General features: G+C 40.5%; 1 protein-coding gene across 4 annotated transcripts in view; it reads right to left on the bottom strand.

Moving 5' to 3' along the window:
- Positions 1 to 14,648, bottom strand: part of AHCTF1 (AT-hook containing transcription factor 1) — a 63,612-nt gene extending 48,964 nt beyond the window's left edge. The window contains exons 1-4 of one of the 4 annotated variants that reach the window (XM_060753943.2): positions 14,317 to 14,648; positions 4,859 to 4,985; positions 1,960 to 2,213; positions 817 to 997 (exon numbers count right to left, since the gene is read on the bottom strand). In XM_060753943.2, the coding sequence (XP_060609926.2) occupies positions 817 to 997; positions 1,960 to 2,213; positions 4,859 to 4,979 (556 nt within the window). In that variant the 5' untranslated portion in view covers positions 4,980 to 4,985; positions 14,317 to 14,648. Of the gene's footprint in view, positions 1 to 816; positions 998 to 1,959; positions 2,214 to 4,858; positions 4,986 to 13,790; positions 13,901 to 14,316 lie in introns of those variants that run through there. The other 3 variants (XM_060753940.2, XM_060753941.2, XM_060753942.2) reach the window with 3 other exon arrangements.
- Positions 14,649 to 15,566: the final 918 nt, after the last annotated feature.

Raw genomic sequence — 15,566 nt, 5'->3', positions numbered from 1 at the left:
ATTATTGTATTCGCTTTGTTTTAAATTCATCAAAATGTGGGACTGTTAGCTTCCTTAACTCAGGGAGGAAGGTGGGATATAAAGTAAATAACCCGTATATATCAAGTCTAATGTGCCATCGAATCTAATGTGCACTTCAAATTTGAAAAGGCTGAAACAAACAAAACAAAAAACAAAAAAAAAGAACTTGCTGGCAAATGTAATGAGCCCCTCCTCTTCCTTGTTTGCTCCTTTGGGCAGTGGCAACAACACACTTGTTTCCTTTCTCTCTCTTTTCACCCTCATTGCCTCAGCCAGCAACATTTTGGCCAATCAGTATCAGCTAGTTTGCCTTTCCTAATGGTTGCACCTCTTGTTGCATCTACACGTGGAAAACACCCTAGACCCTGCTGGATAACGTAGTCTCTCCAGTCTCCTCCACTCCTTTCCACCTCCCACCCTGCCTCCCGTTCCCTTGGCTCCTATCCCATTGGCAGAAAGGTGTACTGAAGAGCCCAAGAAATCAAGTGAGGGAGGCAGCCAACTTTGAGAACACCATCAAATCTAATGCACACCATAATTTTGGCAACATAAAAAGGTGTATATTAGAGTCAAGTAAATATGGTAAATATGATCAGAAATGTGTTTTCTAGATTGCCAAACCAAAGCCAACCAGCCTATTGGAAATGGAGAAGCAATTCTTGTTTAAGATGCCCTAGTCACTCCTCTTCTGCAAGTTATGATCCCTAAAAATATGAAAATGGCACATGTGAACTAGGAAACGTAATGTTTGTTATCAGCTAGCAATCAACACTACAGAAAAAGTAGCATATTTACCAGATGCTTCTATTTCATTCTGGCTACATGACAAGTCATCTAGACAAAGATCTATCAGAAAGACATGTCCAACATCTGTAACCACAGCAGCCACACCAAACAGCCACCTGAGACTTTGGTGCAAGTGTTGTGTTGTCAAGCTGGCTCCCCCATGGTTAATTATTGGTTCTATGGCAGTAACCTAAAGGGAAAATGAAAGTTGCTTATGCATTCGGAAAACATGTAAAATGAACATATTGGTATTTTGTTCTTTTCTTGCATTTCCAACCCAATTCTATTATCCATAACTGAGATTTATTTCATTAGTTTGTTGTTGTTCTGTAGAAAGATGTAGCCTGTATAGTAACTAGAAATAAATGAATTGCTCTGTCCCCTATGCCAAACAGAAGATACAACTTCAATTAATCAGAAAAACCGAACTATATTTTTCCATGAAGTGTTATTGCTCAGTTAGTCACCAGGAAGTAGTTACATGAAGTGATTTGTCCATTCTTGGTTTTTGTCTGAACTGTCTTTTGGGTATAGGAAGAATAATTGTCTGTTTCAGAGCACAAATAAATCTGTTCTCAGTTAGCTTCACATATTGAAGCTAACAATATGTGATGAACTACTAACCAAGCCACTGTGCTGTGTTCAGTCCTTCTTTTGAATATCACATCTTCCTATATACAAGATTACTGGACTTAATTTCGTTTTGTTACCTCAGCTAACTGATGTCCTGAACTCTGAATATAAATTCAAAATTTCAGTCTCACTTGGTCACTAAAGAAGCAATTCTGGATTCATCTGCAATTCAGTTTGCAGGCCTCCAACTCCAACCAGCCCTCATTAGAAAGGGTAGGGTTGACAGGCATTTTAGGCCAAAACACCCAGAGGGATAAAGCTTATCCCCAGATCACACCACTATGTACAGTCTGACATGGGGATGTTGGATTGCAACTCCCAGCATTCTTCAGGATTGTCTACAATAGTAAAGGCTGCTGAGACCTGCAATCCATCTCTGTACCAGGTCCTGCTACAATAAGATCTGCATTTTCGATATAAAGGTAATTGCTGATACAAAGCAGAGAATTTAACTTATTTCAAAGAGAAAGAAAACAGGAATAGAGAAAAGTATCTGAAGTTTTAAAGTCATATACGTACCCTTCCAGGAAGAACTACTGCTTTAATCACTCTTGATATTCCAAGATCATACAAACACAACACACTCCCTTCTGTTTCTTCCAAGCCAACAAGCAGCCCAGTTCTTTTCTGCCAGGAAAACTCTTTCACTGTAAGAATGATAGGAGGCTGCTCATTTGGCCCACTAAAGCGATATGCAGACAGCCGTTCTCCAGTGACTGTGTTTACTATCTCAAGTTGAGGGCCACATGCTAGGCAAGCTAGTCCACTTCGTCCTGAAACAAAAGAAGTAAATGCCACAAGAGTACACCCCAGAGCAATATTTGTGCAATCAATAAACAACACATAAATGTACAAGCCGCCCCCCAAGTTACAAACATCGGTCTTACAAATGACTAATTGTTACAAACACGGATGAGACAACAGGAAGTTAAAGAAATCTATCCCTACGAAGGGAAATTCACTCCTGAAACAGTTATAATGGGGAAAAGGTATCATTAATCCTTGTTTCCACAACAAGCCAAATTTTTCAAAATCCAATCATCACAGGGACAGAAAGTGCAGTGAAATCTTCTGAACAGGGGCACAAACAGCAAAACAAACACCACAGGGGTGTTAGCCCTTCTCTATGCTATATAAAGCAGGATGTAACATTGAGGAAGGAGTAAGCTTATTTTCTGTTGCTCTAGAGACAAGGACAGGGAGCAATGGATTCAAATTGCAGGGGAAAAGGATATACTCAAACATTAGGAAGATTAAGAGCTGTCTGATAACACAGCCAAGTGGAAACATAATGACTCAGAGCATGGTGGAGTCTCCTCCTCTGGAGGTTTTTAAGCAGATGCTGTATGGCCAGTTGTGAGGGGTGCTATAATTTTATGTTCCTGCGTGGTTGGGGATTGAATGATCCTTGCTGTCTTTTCCAACTCTATGATTCTGTATGTTGAGGGCTGGTTTTGTGACCGAAATTATGAATTTTGATGTGTCTCTCGGATAAGTTTAGGCTAATTCAGCAGAGAGGGAAAACTGCTGACTACCTCAGGAAGCCAGCTGCCTCTGGCCACCAGTACCTCCATTTTTCCGTCCTACTACTAAAAAAAGCTAGTCACAGTACCATGGTAGAAAGGCGGTTTCTTTTAAGTTCTCCTGTTACAGATTAATCTCTCACCTTTTGTCACTCTACTCAGAGAAGGACATGGTTTCTTATTTGAGAAAAGTTAAATTACAGGAGTTACACTGATGCGTAGATAAGTCAATCCAGGTTTGGGGGGATTTTTTTAAACTAAAATTTCTAGACTTATACATAAGTATACATAGTAATAGTGGCCACTTTTGGAGGTTTTGAGATGGGGGCAGGTCTGTTTATGGCACAACAATGTACCATATAGTCAATTTTTATCTGGAAAAACATTAGCCCAATGCAGTCCTTTCCAATATGGGCCACATGTGGCTCACAAAGTGTTTGATTCTGCAATAAAGATGACAGGCCGAGCGTAGGCTGAGAGGAGACAAGTATAGAAACGCACACAAGACAGGACAGTGGGAAGCTACCACTGTATATTATATTCTTCCTTTTCTTCCACTATTTATTGATTCATAGGCCACCTCCTTGGTAGAAAGTTCGAGAAGACACACAAACTCTTCAGATGGAATTAAACAAGAATATGAGGTTTATTTTGTTCTTGAACAGTAAAGATGCGTAATGGTTTCAACAAACAGTCTGGCTTTACTTTCACGGAAAATGGTTTTATATCTTGAGTTTCTTAAAAACCATGTTCCACACACAGGAATACAATCCTCCTTCCACACCAGCACTCTAAAACTATAGAGGCCCACTAATACTTCTTCTCCTTCTCCCTGGAGGCTTTAATTACTTTCCTCAAAGAAGTATGTTTCTAATAACAGTTCCCAAACTCTTCCTTCTTTCCTTCCCCTTCAAATCTCCTAATAAACTCTTCAAACTCCAAACTGACAAAAGTATGGCTGAATTAGCTCTCTCTTTCCTTCTGGCTCCGCCCATCTCCGGTTGCTAAGCAACTCCCTCCAATTTCATCAGCCAATCAGACTGCACTTCCAGCTATGAAGCTGTCTGATCTCTCCTACCACCTGCTCTTCTTAACTTTACCAACTCAGGTCTGTTACTGTCTGTACACCAACCTTGGAAAGATTCTAACTCTTGGCAAAGGGAGCTTTGCAACAGAGAACTCTCCAATGAAATAACTGTCAGAAATGATAACACAGCCAAGACTTCATATGGAAGAATGTATTCAGAAAGGGAAAGGATCTAAGATGTGAACAACTCATAAATTAAGAACTGGTATATTAAGCTGGGCAGGAAGTTAAACCAATGGAGAATGGTGGCACAAACACTAGAGCAATTCATTCTCTATTTGTCAAATCACTCAATATGTGGACAATTGCACTCTAAATTAACTAAATTTCCATTTATCAACAAGAAGATTCAAACTGACTTTGTTACTGTACGATGCTGAGAAGTTACTGTTTCATAAGTTAGAGAGGAAGAACACAGCAAATTCACTTACCAGAGCTGGTAAAAATATACTCAAATTACTGGTGCCACCTGTGAAACCTCAAACTATATATTTCTTTCAGGAGGAATGTGATCTTACTTAAATTAGGAGATATAATTGCTACTAGAACTGAGAATGATGAGCACTTCAAGAGTCTCATTGTCTATGAGGATATGCCTATTGTATTTAAAAGTTCTCATCCTACACTTGGATCTACAGGTGGTATCCACAAACTGCACTGTGGATTCAAGACAATCGCTCCCCACAAGAATTTAATTATGTAATCTGCTCTTCTCAGTTAGTATCCTTGCTTTCTGTGATATTCGAACATGCATTCAGACATTAAAACACTCATAATAGACACACAAAAAAATGGACAAGAAGTTTACCTCCGGTGAATTTTCCATGAAGCACACAGTCTATTGCTAGCTCATCTTCTCCAAGTGCCTGTACAGTCACTTCTGGAAACTGCAGCAGATTGCTGGTTACATGAGCTCTGAGGTCTCGCATTCTTCACTGTAGGTAAACAATAGAAAGTTTGTTCAGCAAACTGTCAGTTCTCAACAGATTATTACAACTATTACAATACTCATGTTCTAAAGCAGGCATGCTGTGTGCTAGCAAAATCCAAATTCCATAGTCATGTTTGCTTATTCTGAATAATATTCCTCGTCAGCAAAACACATTTGTAACATATCTGGAATTTCCAGAAAAAATCTGGAGGAAGAGAAAGGCTTAGAAGACAAAAAGTACCCCTATAGGAACAAAGGGAGTTACACAGGGCTCTCACATATAATGTAGCTCCACCTCAGATTCTGAGTATTTCTCACAGATTTCTAAGACTTGCTCTATGGTTATAGGTTAAAAGTTAACTTCTAATACTTAGTATTAGTATATCCCCACCAACTTTTGACTACACCCCAAATACAACATTACCAAAGCTTAGAAACATATTTGGGAATAGCCATGTTAGTCATACACCAAATAAAACAAAATATACAAAACAGTGATGTTTATGGAGCCCCGCTATAAAAAATACAGTACATATCAAGCAAGGTTTCCAAACTCCACTGACTTCTTCGTCAGGCAAAATAATTGCAAAGTATGTTAAGAGTCACAGACCTACAAAGAAATCAAAGAAGTAGAAAAAAACATCAAGGGGGGAAAGGCCATAAGGGCCACCCAGTCTAACCACATTCTGCAGTTCTGGAATATACTATCAAAGTACTCCCGACAGATAGCCACAAAGACTCTGTCTTATGATGTTAGTTACAATGGTTAAGAGCGATGTCAATCAGAGTAAGGCCACTTCCCACAGTTTTGGCCAAATGAGGACCAGCTCATCTATAACGCTACTAGTACTACAGTGAGTATCAAAAAGAGTGCCAAATTTAAATTTCTTTTTGTGAACCTTAACATAAAATAAAGCTTCACCAAAGTTTCCATACATTACTACAGGAGGGGACTGATCTGTCATCCAAATGACCTTGCTTTAAGGGTATAGCACAGGAAAGTTCCATAATTCAAAAACAAGAAGTGTAAAAATATTTATAGCTAAACCAGAAGTGCAATCTTCTTCTTTTATAATTGGAAGTTATGTGTGCAAAGGATTGCAAACTTAGTAATCACTAGGAGCTCAACAAACACTTTTATTGGCGTTTACCTGCTCCAACTTTATTCATTTAATCTAAAGACAACATAACCACAAAGAGCTGCAGAAAGAAAGCCAGTCACAAACTCTTAGGACATCAACTACCGGGCAACTACTTCATTTTGCTGCACAAAGGTAGAAATCTTTATTCTAAAACATTGATAGCAAATCAAAGCAATCGTTGGATATTCAAATATGAGGACAGTTCCTTTCTATCACAAATGATGCTGATCACATTCTAAAGATAGAGCCAATTCAATCCACTAACATAGTGAAATATTTTCTTTTTAAAAAAGTGAAGGAATATGTTTATATACATTCAATAATACAACAGGTTTGTTTGAGCTTTTTTACACTAATTTGAAATTCCAGTATTCATTCCAAAGCCAGTTAAAGACTGCAGGCTTTTTCACTCAACCAGCTTCAAGGGAATTACATAAACATGCCAAGTTATGCAAGTGTTTACGCACAGGTGCATAACAAATCCAATGTGTTCTGTTGCAAATCAAGCAGACTGAATGCTGCTATTGAGTTCACTGTGACTGCTGACTGTACAAAGTCAACTGGCATATGTCTTTATCAGATTAAGACACAGAGTCGAACTCTGCAATTTTCCACTGCTAAAGTTAAGGCGGCCTTTGTTGTCAACTTCATAATGCCAAAAATCAGTCCAGCAAGATCTGCTAAGCCCCACCATTACTCCACCTCCTAAATAAAAAGATTTCTGTAATGCTCCTTTGATAGCTAGCATTTAGATTATGCAAATATACAGTTTGCTACATATTTAACTAACAAATGTTGCCAACTGGGGAAATATTAATATCCAAGAAGTTGCCATGTGTTGCACTGGTTCCCAAAAGTAAACATTTTGCAACAAAAGGTTCATGTGCTAGATCAGGGGTCCTCAAATTTTTAAACAGAGGGCCAGGTCACAGTCCTCAAACTGTTGGAGGGCCGGATTATAATTTGAAAAAAAAAATGAATGAATTCCTATGCACACTGCACATATCTTACTTGTAGTGCAAAAAACACTTTAAAACAATAAAATAATTAAAATAAAGAACAATTTTAACAAATATAAACTTACTAGTATTTCAATAGGAAGTGTGGGCCTGCTTTAGACTTATGAGATAGGATTGTTGTTGTTCTGTGCTTTCAAGTCATTGCAGATTTAAGTGGACCCTGAGTGAGGGCTGGGTGAATGACCTTGGAGGCCCATATCTGGCCCTCGGGCCTTAGTTTGAGGACCCCTGTGCTAGATGGACAAACATATCCTAAAACCAACTCAAGGAAAATTACAAAATACTCAAAGAATATTGCTCGTGACAAGAAAAAATACCAAACATGATATTGCAGTCAGACTATTTTACTTTGAGTCTCCTTCTGGAGAGAAAAAGTGGGCTATAAACAAACTTATTATTTTGGATCTGTTATTATAGTAATATGATAGCCATGAAAGTGTAGTAGTTTGAATATCAGACTAGGAGACTTGGGAGACCAGGGTTCAAATCCCTGTATGGTTATGGAGACCCACTGAGTGACCGTGGGCAAGTTAGACTTTCTCAGGAAAGCAAGGACAATCCTTCTCTGAACAAATTCTGCCAAGAAAACCCCCTGGTAGGTTCACCTTGGAGACACCATAAGTCAGAAATGACATGAAAGATATACAACAATGGAAGAACACTTACTAAATTGCAGTATCTTCCAGTACAAAACTCAGTCACAACAGTAAATGCATCACACACTTCAAAGGGGAAACAAACTGGTAATTAATTTGGGATTATGCGCTTGTTCATGGAAATCAATGAAAAATGGCAAACTAACCATTATTCCTTTCCTGAGTATTTTCCTTTAACACATTTATTATAAATTGCAAGTACATACATTCTAAAGCTACTTTTTGAATTTCTATTTATAATGTCATAAAGCATATGTCCATGCTATCTATATTTTGATTCAATTAGATAAAAGATTATCTAAAACAGTAGTTCTCAACCTGTGGGTCCCCAGATGTTTTAGCCTACAACCTCCAGAAATCCCAGCCAGTTTACCAGAAATCCCAGCCAGTTTACTGATCTAAGAGTTTGTCATATATACAGATCAACAACACTGAGGTTGTGCATGCGCATTTGATTACTACCAAGACTGAAATCGTACAAATACTTAAAATGACAGCAAAGCTCAAGTAATCCAGCTTCTGAGTACAAAAATATAGAATAAAACATTAAGCTACAAGCCCCCTGTTTCAACAGCTCCACTGGCTGCCAACCCCTTTCCAGGCACAACTCAAATTTCTGGTTTCGATCTATAGAATCCTAGGCTCTTTGAAGGACTGTATTTCTCAGTATGAGACTGTGAGAACATTATGGATTTTCTGGAGGGGGCCTTCTTTTTGTCTCAACACCTTTCAACTCATATGGTGGAAACAAGCAGGCCTTTTCATTGGCTGCACCTATACTCTGTAATTCCCTCCCTAGAGAGCCCAGAGTGGCCCATCCCTGCTTGCCTTTCTCAAGCAGATAAAAACATACCTCTGCCATCAGGTATTTAGTGAATATTGAGGGCCTGGCTGCTGGAGATTTTGAGGAGCAGTATAGTTTTTTTACTATAAACTGTATTTAATTGTATATTTATTGTATTTTAATTTTATGTTTTAACAGTTTCTCCTTTTTTTAAATTCATGTTTATGCATTTAACTTATTTTAATATGCATTACATTGCATCATGTCCACTGTTAGCTCCCTTGAATTCTTATGTCAGGAGAAAGACGGAATAAAAACAAACAAAACTGCTACCCAGAAACAACAACAAAAAATCAAGACTGGAAGAATTCTAATCAGAGTGAAAGTGCATTGGCATCATCTTCTACCCTCAGCAATCTCGGAATTTTCCAAAATGTGGTAAAAAATTAGAAGGCCACCACTTATATACGCTAACAAATCAGCAATGCCAACCTTATGTCTTTACTGAACTACTTGTCTGAAATCCTTTAGCACAGGCATGGGAAAACTTTGGCCCTCCAGGTGTTTTGGACTTCAAATCCCTGCCATCTTACCGGCTGTTAAGAATTATTGGAGTTGAAGTCCAAAACACCTGGAGGGTCAAAGTTCACCCATACCTGCTTTAGCAGTTACAGTCATAGCTCAGTTAATAAATCAGCAAAGCCCCCTTTTACAAAATCATTTTATGCTCAGCCAGACTCCCTTTTCTGTTTACCTGGAAGATTTCTAATTGCATTCAAATTGAAATTATGAAGAGATGAAAAAATGCAGACTTTCAATATTAGTTTGCAACATCCTATCAGCAGTAAACAATGCAATAAAGTTTAAGTTAGGAAAGAATGGGATTCTGCTTTAGCAAACCCCATTGTAGATATGGGTCCATGTCTACAAATCCCTCCAGAATGCATTCCTGAGCATGCTTTAACAGAAAAACAAATAAAAGGAGAGAACAAATATGCTTGCTCACAAGCTACGCACTCAGCAGGAAGCATAGATCTGCAAGTTTGGTCACCGAAATGGAAAGATCATTCCAATGTCACAACTTTCTAAACCCGTTTACATATACAGCTTATGTTTTAGTGTATTTAACAATAATGATTGCTTTCATTGGATTAGTTGATGCTAGTATGCACACTGGTATTCTTGCTTTATCTTTTTTTTTGCCTGTTAAAACTTTCACAAACTAACTTCTATATCAACACTTTTCAACCTTTAGAACAGTGACAGCTAAAGACATACAGTAAGAAATTAAGACTCAAAATACTGATTTTTTAATATATATATTATACATGCCTGATACTCCACAGCTCTGAAAGAATATGCATATCTTTAAAAAAAAAACACAAACTAGAAGCTGACATGATTTCACAGAAATATTACACAATAATTCATCACATTCACAGCACAATTTTTAGACTCTGAAGCTAACTGTAGGCTTCTCTACATAATGCTATCTGGTATTTAGTTCTTACTCATGTGTCTAACTCACTAAATTTAAGATACTAAACATTTATATCCATGTTTAACAGTCAAATTGTACGATACTGGTTGTCAATATGGGATCTACTGACATTCTTCTGCTCACTGTCAAATCTTGTCAATTTTATGAAATTTTGATCAATTCTGCACATGGCTTGGGAATCACAGCATGTTTGTAGCTTTGTTGTGTGCCTTCAAGTCATTTCTGACTTACAATGACCCTAAGGTGAACCTATGAAAGGGTTTTCTTGGCAAGATCTGTTCAGAGGAGGTTGGCTTTTGCTTTCCTTTGAGGTAGAAGAGTGTGACATGCCAAAAATCACCTAATGGGTTTCCATGCCCAGGTGGGGGTTTGAACCCTGGTGTTCAATGCTCAAACTGCCACAATAGATCTTTATGTTGGTAGCTGTAATTATGTTTTTTATTTAAAAATCTCTTTATAGCTTTGTTTCCCCAACCACAAACACAGGAATGCAATATTTCTTTCTCAACAACTACCCTACAAGACAAACAACACGCTAAAACTGCATTTATTTTTATATGGAATTGAGTCCCAATGTACATAGTAAGACTTATTTCTGTGTAGACCCTCATTGGATTGTATAGTTAATCCCATTTAAGACTGTAATGCTGCTTACTATTGAACACTTTCCCCAGTTGCTTGAAGCTCTCCACATTCAAGATCTCTGTAAGCCTAGCAAACCAGCATACTAAAATCACACATTTTCCCTTACTACAAATGAAAATGTAGTAGCTGAGATATACACAAGCCTAGCTCCCACATGTTCCATCCTCAGACCAATTCTTGTCCTCCCTTTCCAACCTCATGCAGCTCAACATTTCCTGCTCACTCATGACCGTTTCTTGATTTGGACAGGTATGAACGGCTGGTCAGACTCAAACAAGGAATCAAAATCAATTTTCATTTTGATTCAAGACCCTAGTTTATTCTAATGAGCTTCTTAGTTTAAATACAATGAAAAACCCAGATTAATAAACATATGAGGTGTGGAATGACACCACTCCAAGAAGACCCCTCAAAAGACACACACATTTTAGTAATCTGAAACATATTTTGTAAAGTAGATCAAATAATCAACTCATAAATAAAGTAAAAATTGAGCCAGTTTCTTGGGGCATAGTTGCAGATGTGCACCTGAAATGCATGATCTGCATGAACTGTAGGTAGTGAAACTTCATTTCCAAACACGTTTTCCCACTACAAATGAAAATGTAGTAGCTGAGATATACACAAGCCTAGCTCCCACATTATTATTATATTTAAATGTACACTGCTTTTCTTTATTGAATAACACTAAAGTGGCTCATATAAACAAAAAAAAGGCAATAATAATAAACTACTACTGTTAAATTAAATAGTATGCTAGCTTCTACCTAAAAAGCCTTTTGGGTCCATCCACATCCAAAACGGGATCAAACCCCATCTAAAAAGTCAAGACTCTTATCACATCATTATGGCTGGCATGTGACAGATCAGCCCATTAGTAGCATTATTCCATGCTTGTGTGTTTATGTCTTTACTTGTTGACCTATGGGAACTCCATAAATTTCATAGCTTTTTTAAAAGGTAAAGAACACTCAGAAGTGATCGGGCCAGTTCTTTCCTCTGAAATATAGCCTACAACATGGCTTCTTAAACTTTTCCCACTCATGACCCCTTTCCGCCTAAGAAATTTTTATGTGATCCCCAGGTATACAGATATATAATATATAAAATAGATACAAAAATAAAACAGGATGATTTTGCTTTTGTGGAGTACAACTGAAAAATTTCCTGCAAACTTAACTCTGCATGTTATTACTAACAGATTTGTGTAAATGGGAGGCATTCAGAAACCAAATTGCCAATTTTTCTCATGACCCGAACACTGAGCTAAGGGGGCCCCATTTGGGATCAAAACCCAGTTTAAGAAGCAATGACCTACAGCACCTGGTAATTATTAAGGATATCCTATACAAATATGTATCAGGCCTGAGCCTGCATAGCTTCCAAGATCACATGGAATCTGGTACCCTTAGGGTAATTTAGGCCATTCCCCTGATGTTTAGTGAATCTTAATCCCATCATGTGTGCATGAAATTTACTTCCGAATGCACATCAGTGAGACTAAAATAGCTTATGAACAAGTTCCTACCACCCTTGAACAAGGAACTCCCTGCTTTTCAGATAGCTAGACTGTCCAATAAGCCTGAGCCTGACACAAATAAGTCTAACAGACTCTCCAAGATGGCTATTTCCTCACTGTATTTCTGTTTGTCATTTGTCAAGGCAAAAAATGGGAAAGGAGCACAACTGCCTTTGACTTCCCAGTTAATAGGTATCCCAAGTCCCACTCACCAAAGCCATGGACAAAAAGAAACTGGGGCATCTTTGCCCCGCCACCCCGGACCAGCTTTGGTGCTGTCTTGTCCATTTCAACTATGAATTCTAAAATCACATTCTATGTTAATTGTATTTTAACGTTTGTTTCATGTATTTTACTAAGTGTATTTTAATGTGTGCTTTTATGGATGGGTTTTAACTATATTGTGCTAGTAATAAATAAAAATGTATTGTTGTTGCTAAATATATGGTACAAATAAGGAACCTAGTAAGTTCCAAAGTATATCCTTCACCTCTGAGTGATATCAGCCCCTTCCACACAGCTGTATAAAATTCACACTGAACTGCATTATATAGCACTATAGACTCAGGGCCCTTCCAGATAGGCCCTATATCCAAGGATCTAATCCAAGGTATTTTTCTGCTTTAACCTGGATTATATGACAGCCCTTCTACCCAGACATATAACTCAGAATATCAAGGCAGAAAATCCACACAGCTCCATCTCCCAGAATATGAAGGCAGAAAATCCCACATTATCTGAGTGTGGACTCAGATAACCCAGTTCAACGCAGATATTATGGGATTTTCTGCCTTGATATTCTGGGATATAGGACTGTGTGGAAGGGCCCTGGGGCCCCTTCCACACAGATGAATAAAACCCCACATTATCTGCTTTGAACTGGAATATATGGCAGTATGGACTCAGATAACCCAGTTCAAAGCAGATATTGTGTGATTTCCCGCCTTGAAATTCTGGGATATAGGACTGTGTGGAAGGGCCCTACGACCCCGTCAACACAGATTAATAAAATCCCACATTATCTGCTTTGAACTGGAATATATGGCAGTGTTGTCTCAGATAACCCAGTTCAAAACAAATATTGTGGAATTTTCTACCTTAATACACTGTGTGGAAGAGCCCTGGTTTATCTGTCATATATTCCAGTTCAAAGTAGATAACGTGGGATTTTATCAAGCTGTGTGGAAAGAGCCTAAGTGCCCACTGTCAGATAATCTGGGATAAACAAAAAACCTGGGATTTGATACTGGGGGCCCTTCCACGCAGATGAATAAAATCCCACATTTTCTTCTTTGAATTGGAATATATGGCAGTGTGGACTCAGATAACCTAGTTCAAAGCAGATATTGTAGGATTTTCTGCTTTGATATTCTGGGTTTTATGACTGTGAAGAAGGAAGGGCCCACCACAGGAGATGGCGATCTCAAATTCTAAACAGCACATGTCTGGGACCAAATTTGCAGTTTGTGCCTTGGTAGACTATGCTAGATCGGATTGGATCTTCCCACTCGCCAGGACCACATTTGGCCGCGTCTACACTGACCATGGAATGCAGTTCGAAGCTGGTTCCAAGCGGCAACAAACTCCCCCCGAAGCGCGCGAAAGACACCCTTAAGCCTGCACCGGCGCTTTGTGAAATCACTCGTTCTCTGGTTCCAAGAGTTCCTATGGAATCATCTGCGAAGCGAACCCGGGGACATGAGGCGAGGCCCACGCTGCTTGCCTGCCTGAATGCCTGGCTCCCTTCCCGCGCTCTGAGCCCGACGCCCCCTTCCTTCCTTGCCCGGGTGACCCTGCCTTATCCCGAGGCGGAAGGAGAGGGCAAAAGGTAGCCCGCTCCCCCAGTCTGTGGAAGGAAGAGGCGGAGAAAAAGGCAGGCGGGCGGGCAGGCCCGGCGGAGCCATGTGGGGCCCTCCGCGGCGGCAGGAGCAGCAGGCACTTACATAACCACCTCTGCGGCGCCTCCCTTTGAGGCAGGCCTCGCGCTGCCCCAAGTGGGGCCTAGCCGTTTCGGCGAAGCCCAGCGCGCCCTCCTCCTACCCACCCCGCTGAGGCCTAGCAGCACCTACCTGCTCCCGAGGCGGGCTGTCAGCGCCTCTGCCCTCACGACGCGGCCTTCGGGTCAGGAGAGCGGCATCTTGTCCGCCGCCGCCGGGCCTGCTCCGTCCTCCGCTTGCTCGTCTCTCGCCTGCGCAGCAAAACCTCTTCCTCCCCGCCTCAGCCAGCCAACCAACCAACCCCCCTCGCGGTCCCCTCACCGGCAGGCAGAAAGCAAGGCGCAGATCTCGCGAGAACGAGGCCCAAGCCGTCGCGGGGATTTTCAAATCCTTCCCAATCAATCCCTTTCGGAGTTTTCCTCGTCTCGCTCTTGGCTTGAAGACAAGAAGGAAGGGGGGGAAATACCCGGATGTGCTGAAACTACGAGCCCCAGCGTGCACCGCGTCGACGGATTTGGGAGCCGAAGGGGCGGGGCTGGCGTGAGCAGGCACGCCTCCCCACCAAAGCCGCTTCTGCGCATGTCAGTAGGGAAACGAGGCCCATTCCTACACGCCGCTTCACATTGAATGCGCCTCTGAGTGGAACTGTAGCTGCTCTGACACAAAACACCAAGCATGGGCAAACTTGGGCCCTCCCGGAGTTTGGGAGTCCAACTCCCACAATCCCTAACAGCCCCAGACTCCTTCCTTTTTTCCCCCCAGGCAAGTGGAGTTTATATATTTGTGGAATGTTCAGGGTGGGAGGAAGAACTCTTGTCTGTTGCTTCAATTGGCCGCCTTGATTCAAAGCCTGGCAGCTTCCTGTCTGGGGAATCATAGAATCAAAGAGTTGGAAGAGACCTCATGGGCCATCCAGTCCAACCCCCTGCCAAGAAGCAGGAATATTGTATTCAAATAACCCCTGACAGATGGCCATCCAGCCTCTGTTTAAAAGCTTCCAAAGAAGGAGCCTCCACCACACTCTGGGGCAGAGAGTTCCACTGCTGAACGGCTCTCACATTCAGGAAGTTCTTCCTCATGTTCAGATGGAATCTCCTCTCTTGTAGTTTGAAGCCATTGTTTCTTGTCCTAGTCTCCAAGGAAGCAGAAAACAAGCTTGCTCCCTCCTCCCTCCCTCTCACATATTTATACATGGCTATCATATCTCAGCCTTCTCTTCTTCAGACTAAACATGCCCAGTTCCCTAAGCCGCTCCTCATAGGGCTTGTTCTCCAGACCCTTGATCATTTTAGTCGCCCTCCTCTGGACACATTCCAGCTTGTCAATATCTCTCTTCAATTGTGGTGCCCAGAATTGACACAATATTCCAGGTGTGGTCTAAC

The sequence above is a fragment of the Anolis sagrei genome, chromosome 1, assembly GCF_037176765.1.
Source record: "Anolis sagrei isolate rAnoSag1 chromosome 1, rAnoSag1.mat, whole genome shotgun sequence".
NCBI lineage: Eukaryota > Metazoa > Chordata > Lepidosauria > Squamata > Dactyloidae > Anolis > Anolis sagrei.
Note: the sequence above shows the minus strand (reverse complement) of the source record. Positions and strands in the feature narration are given on the sequence as shown.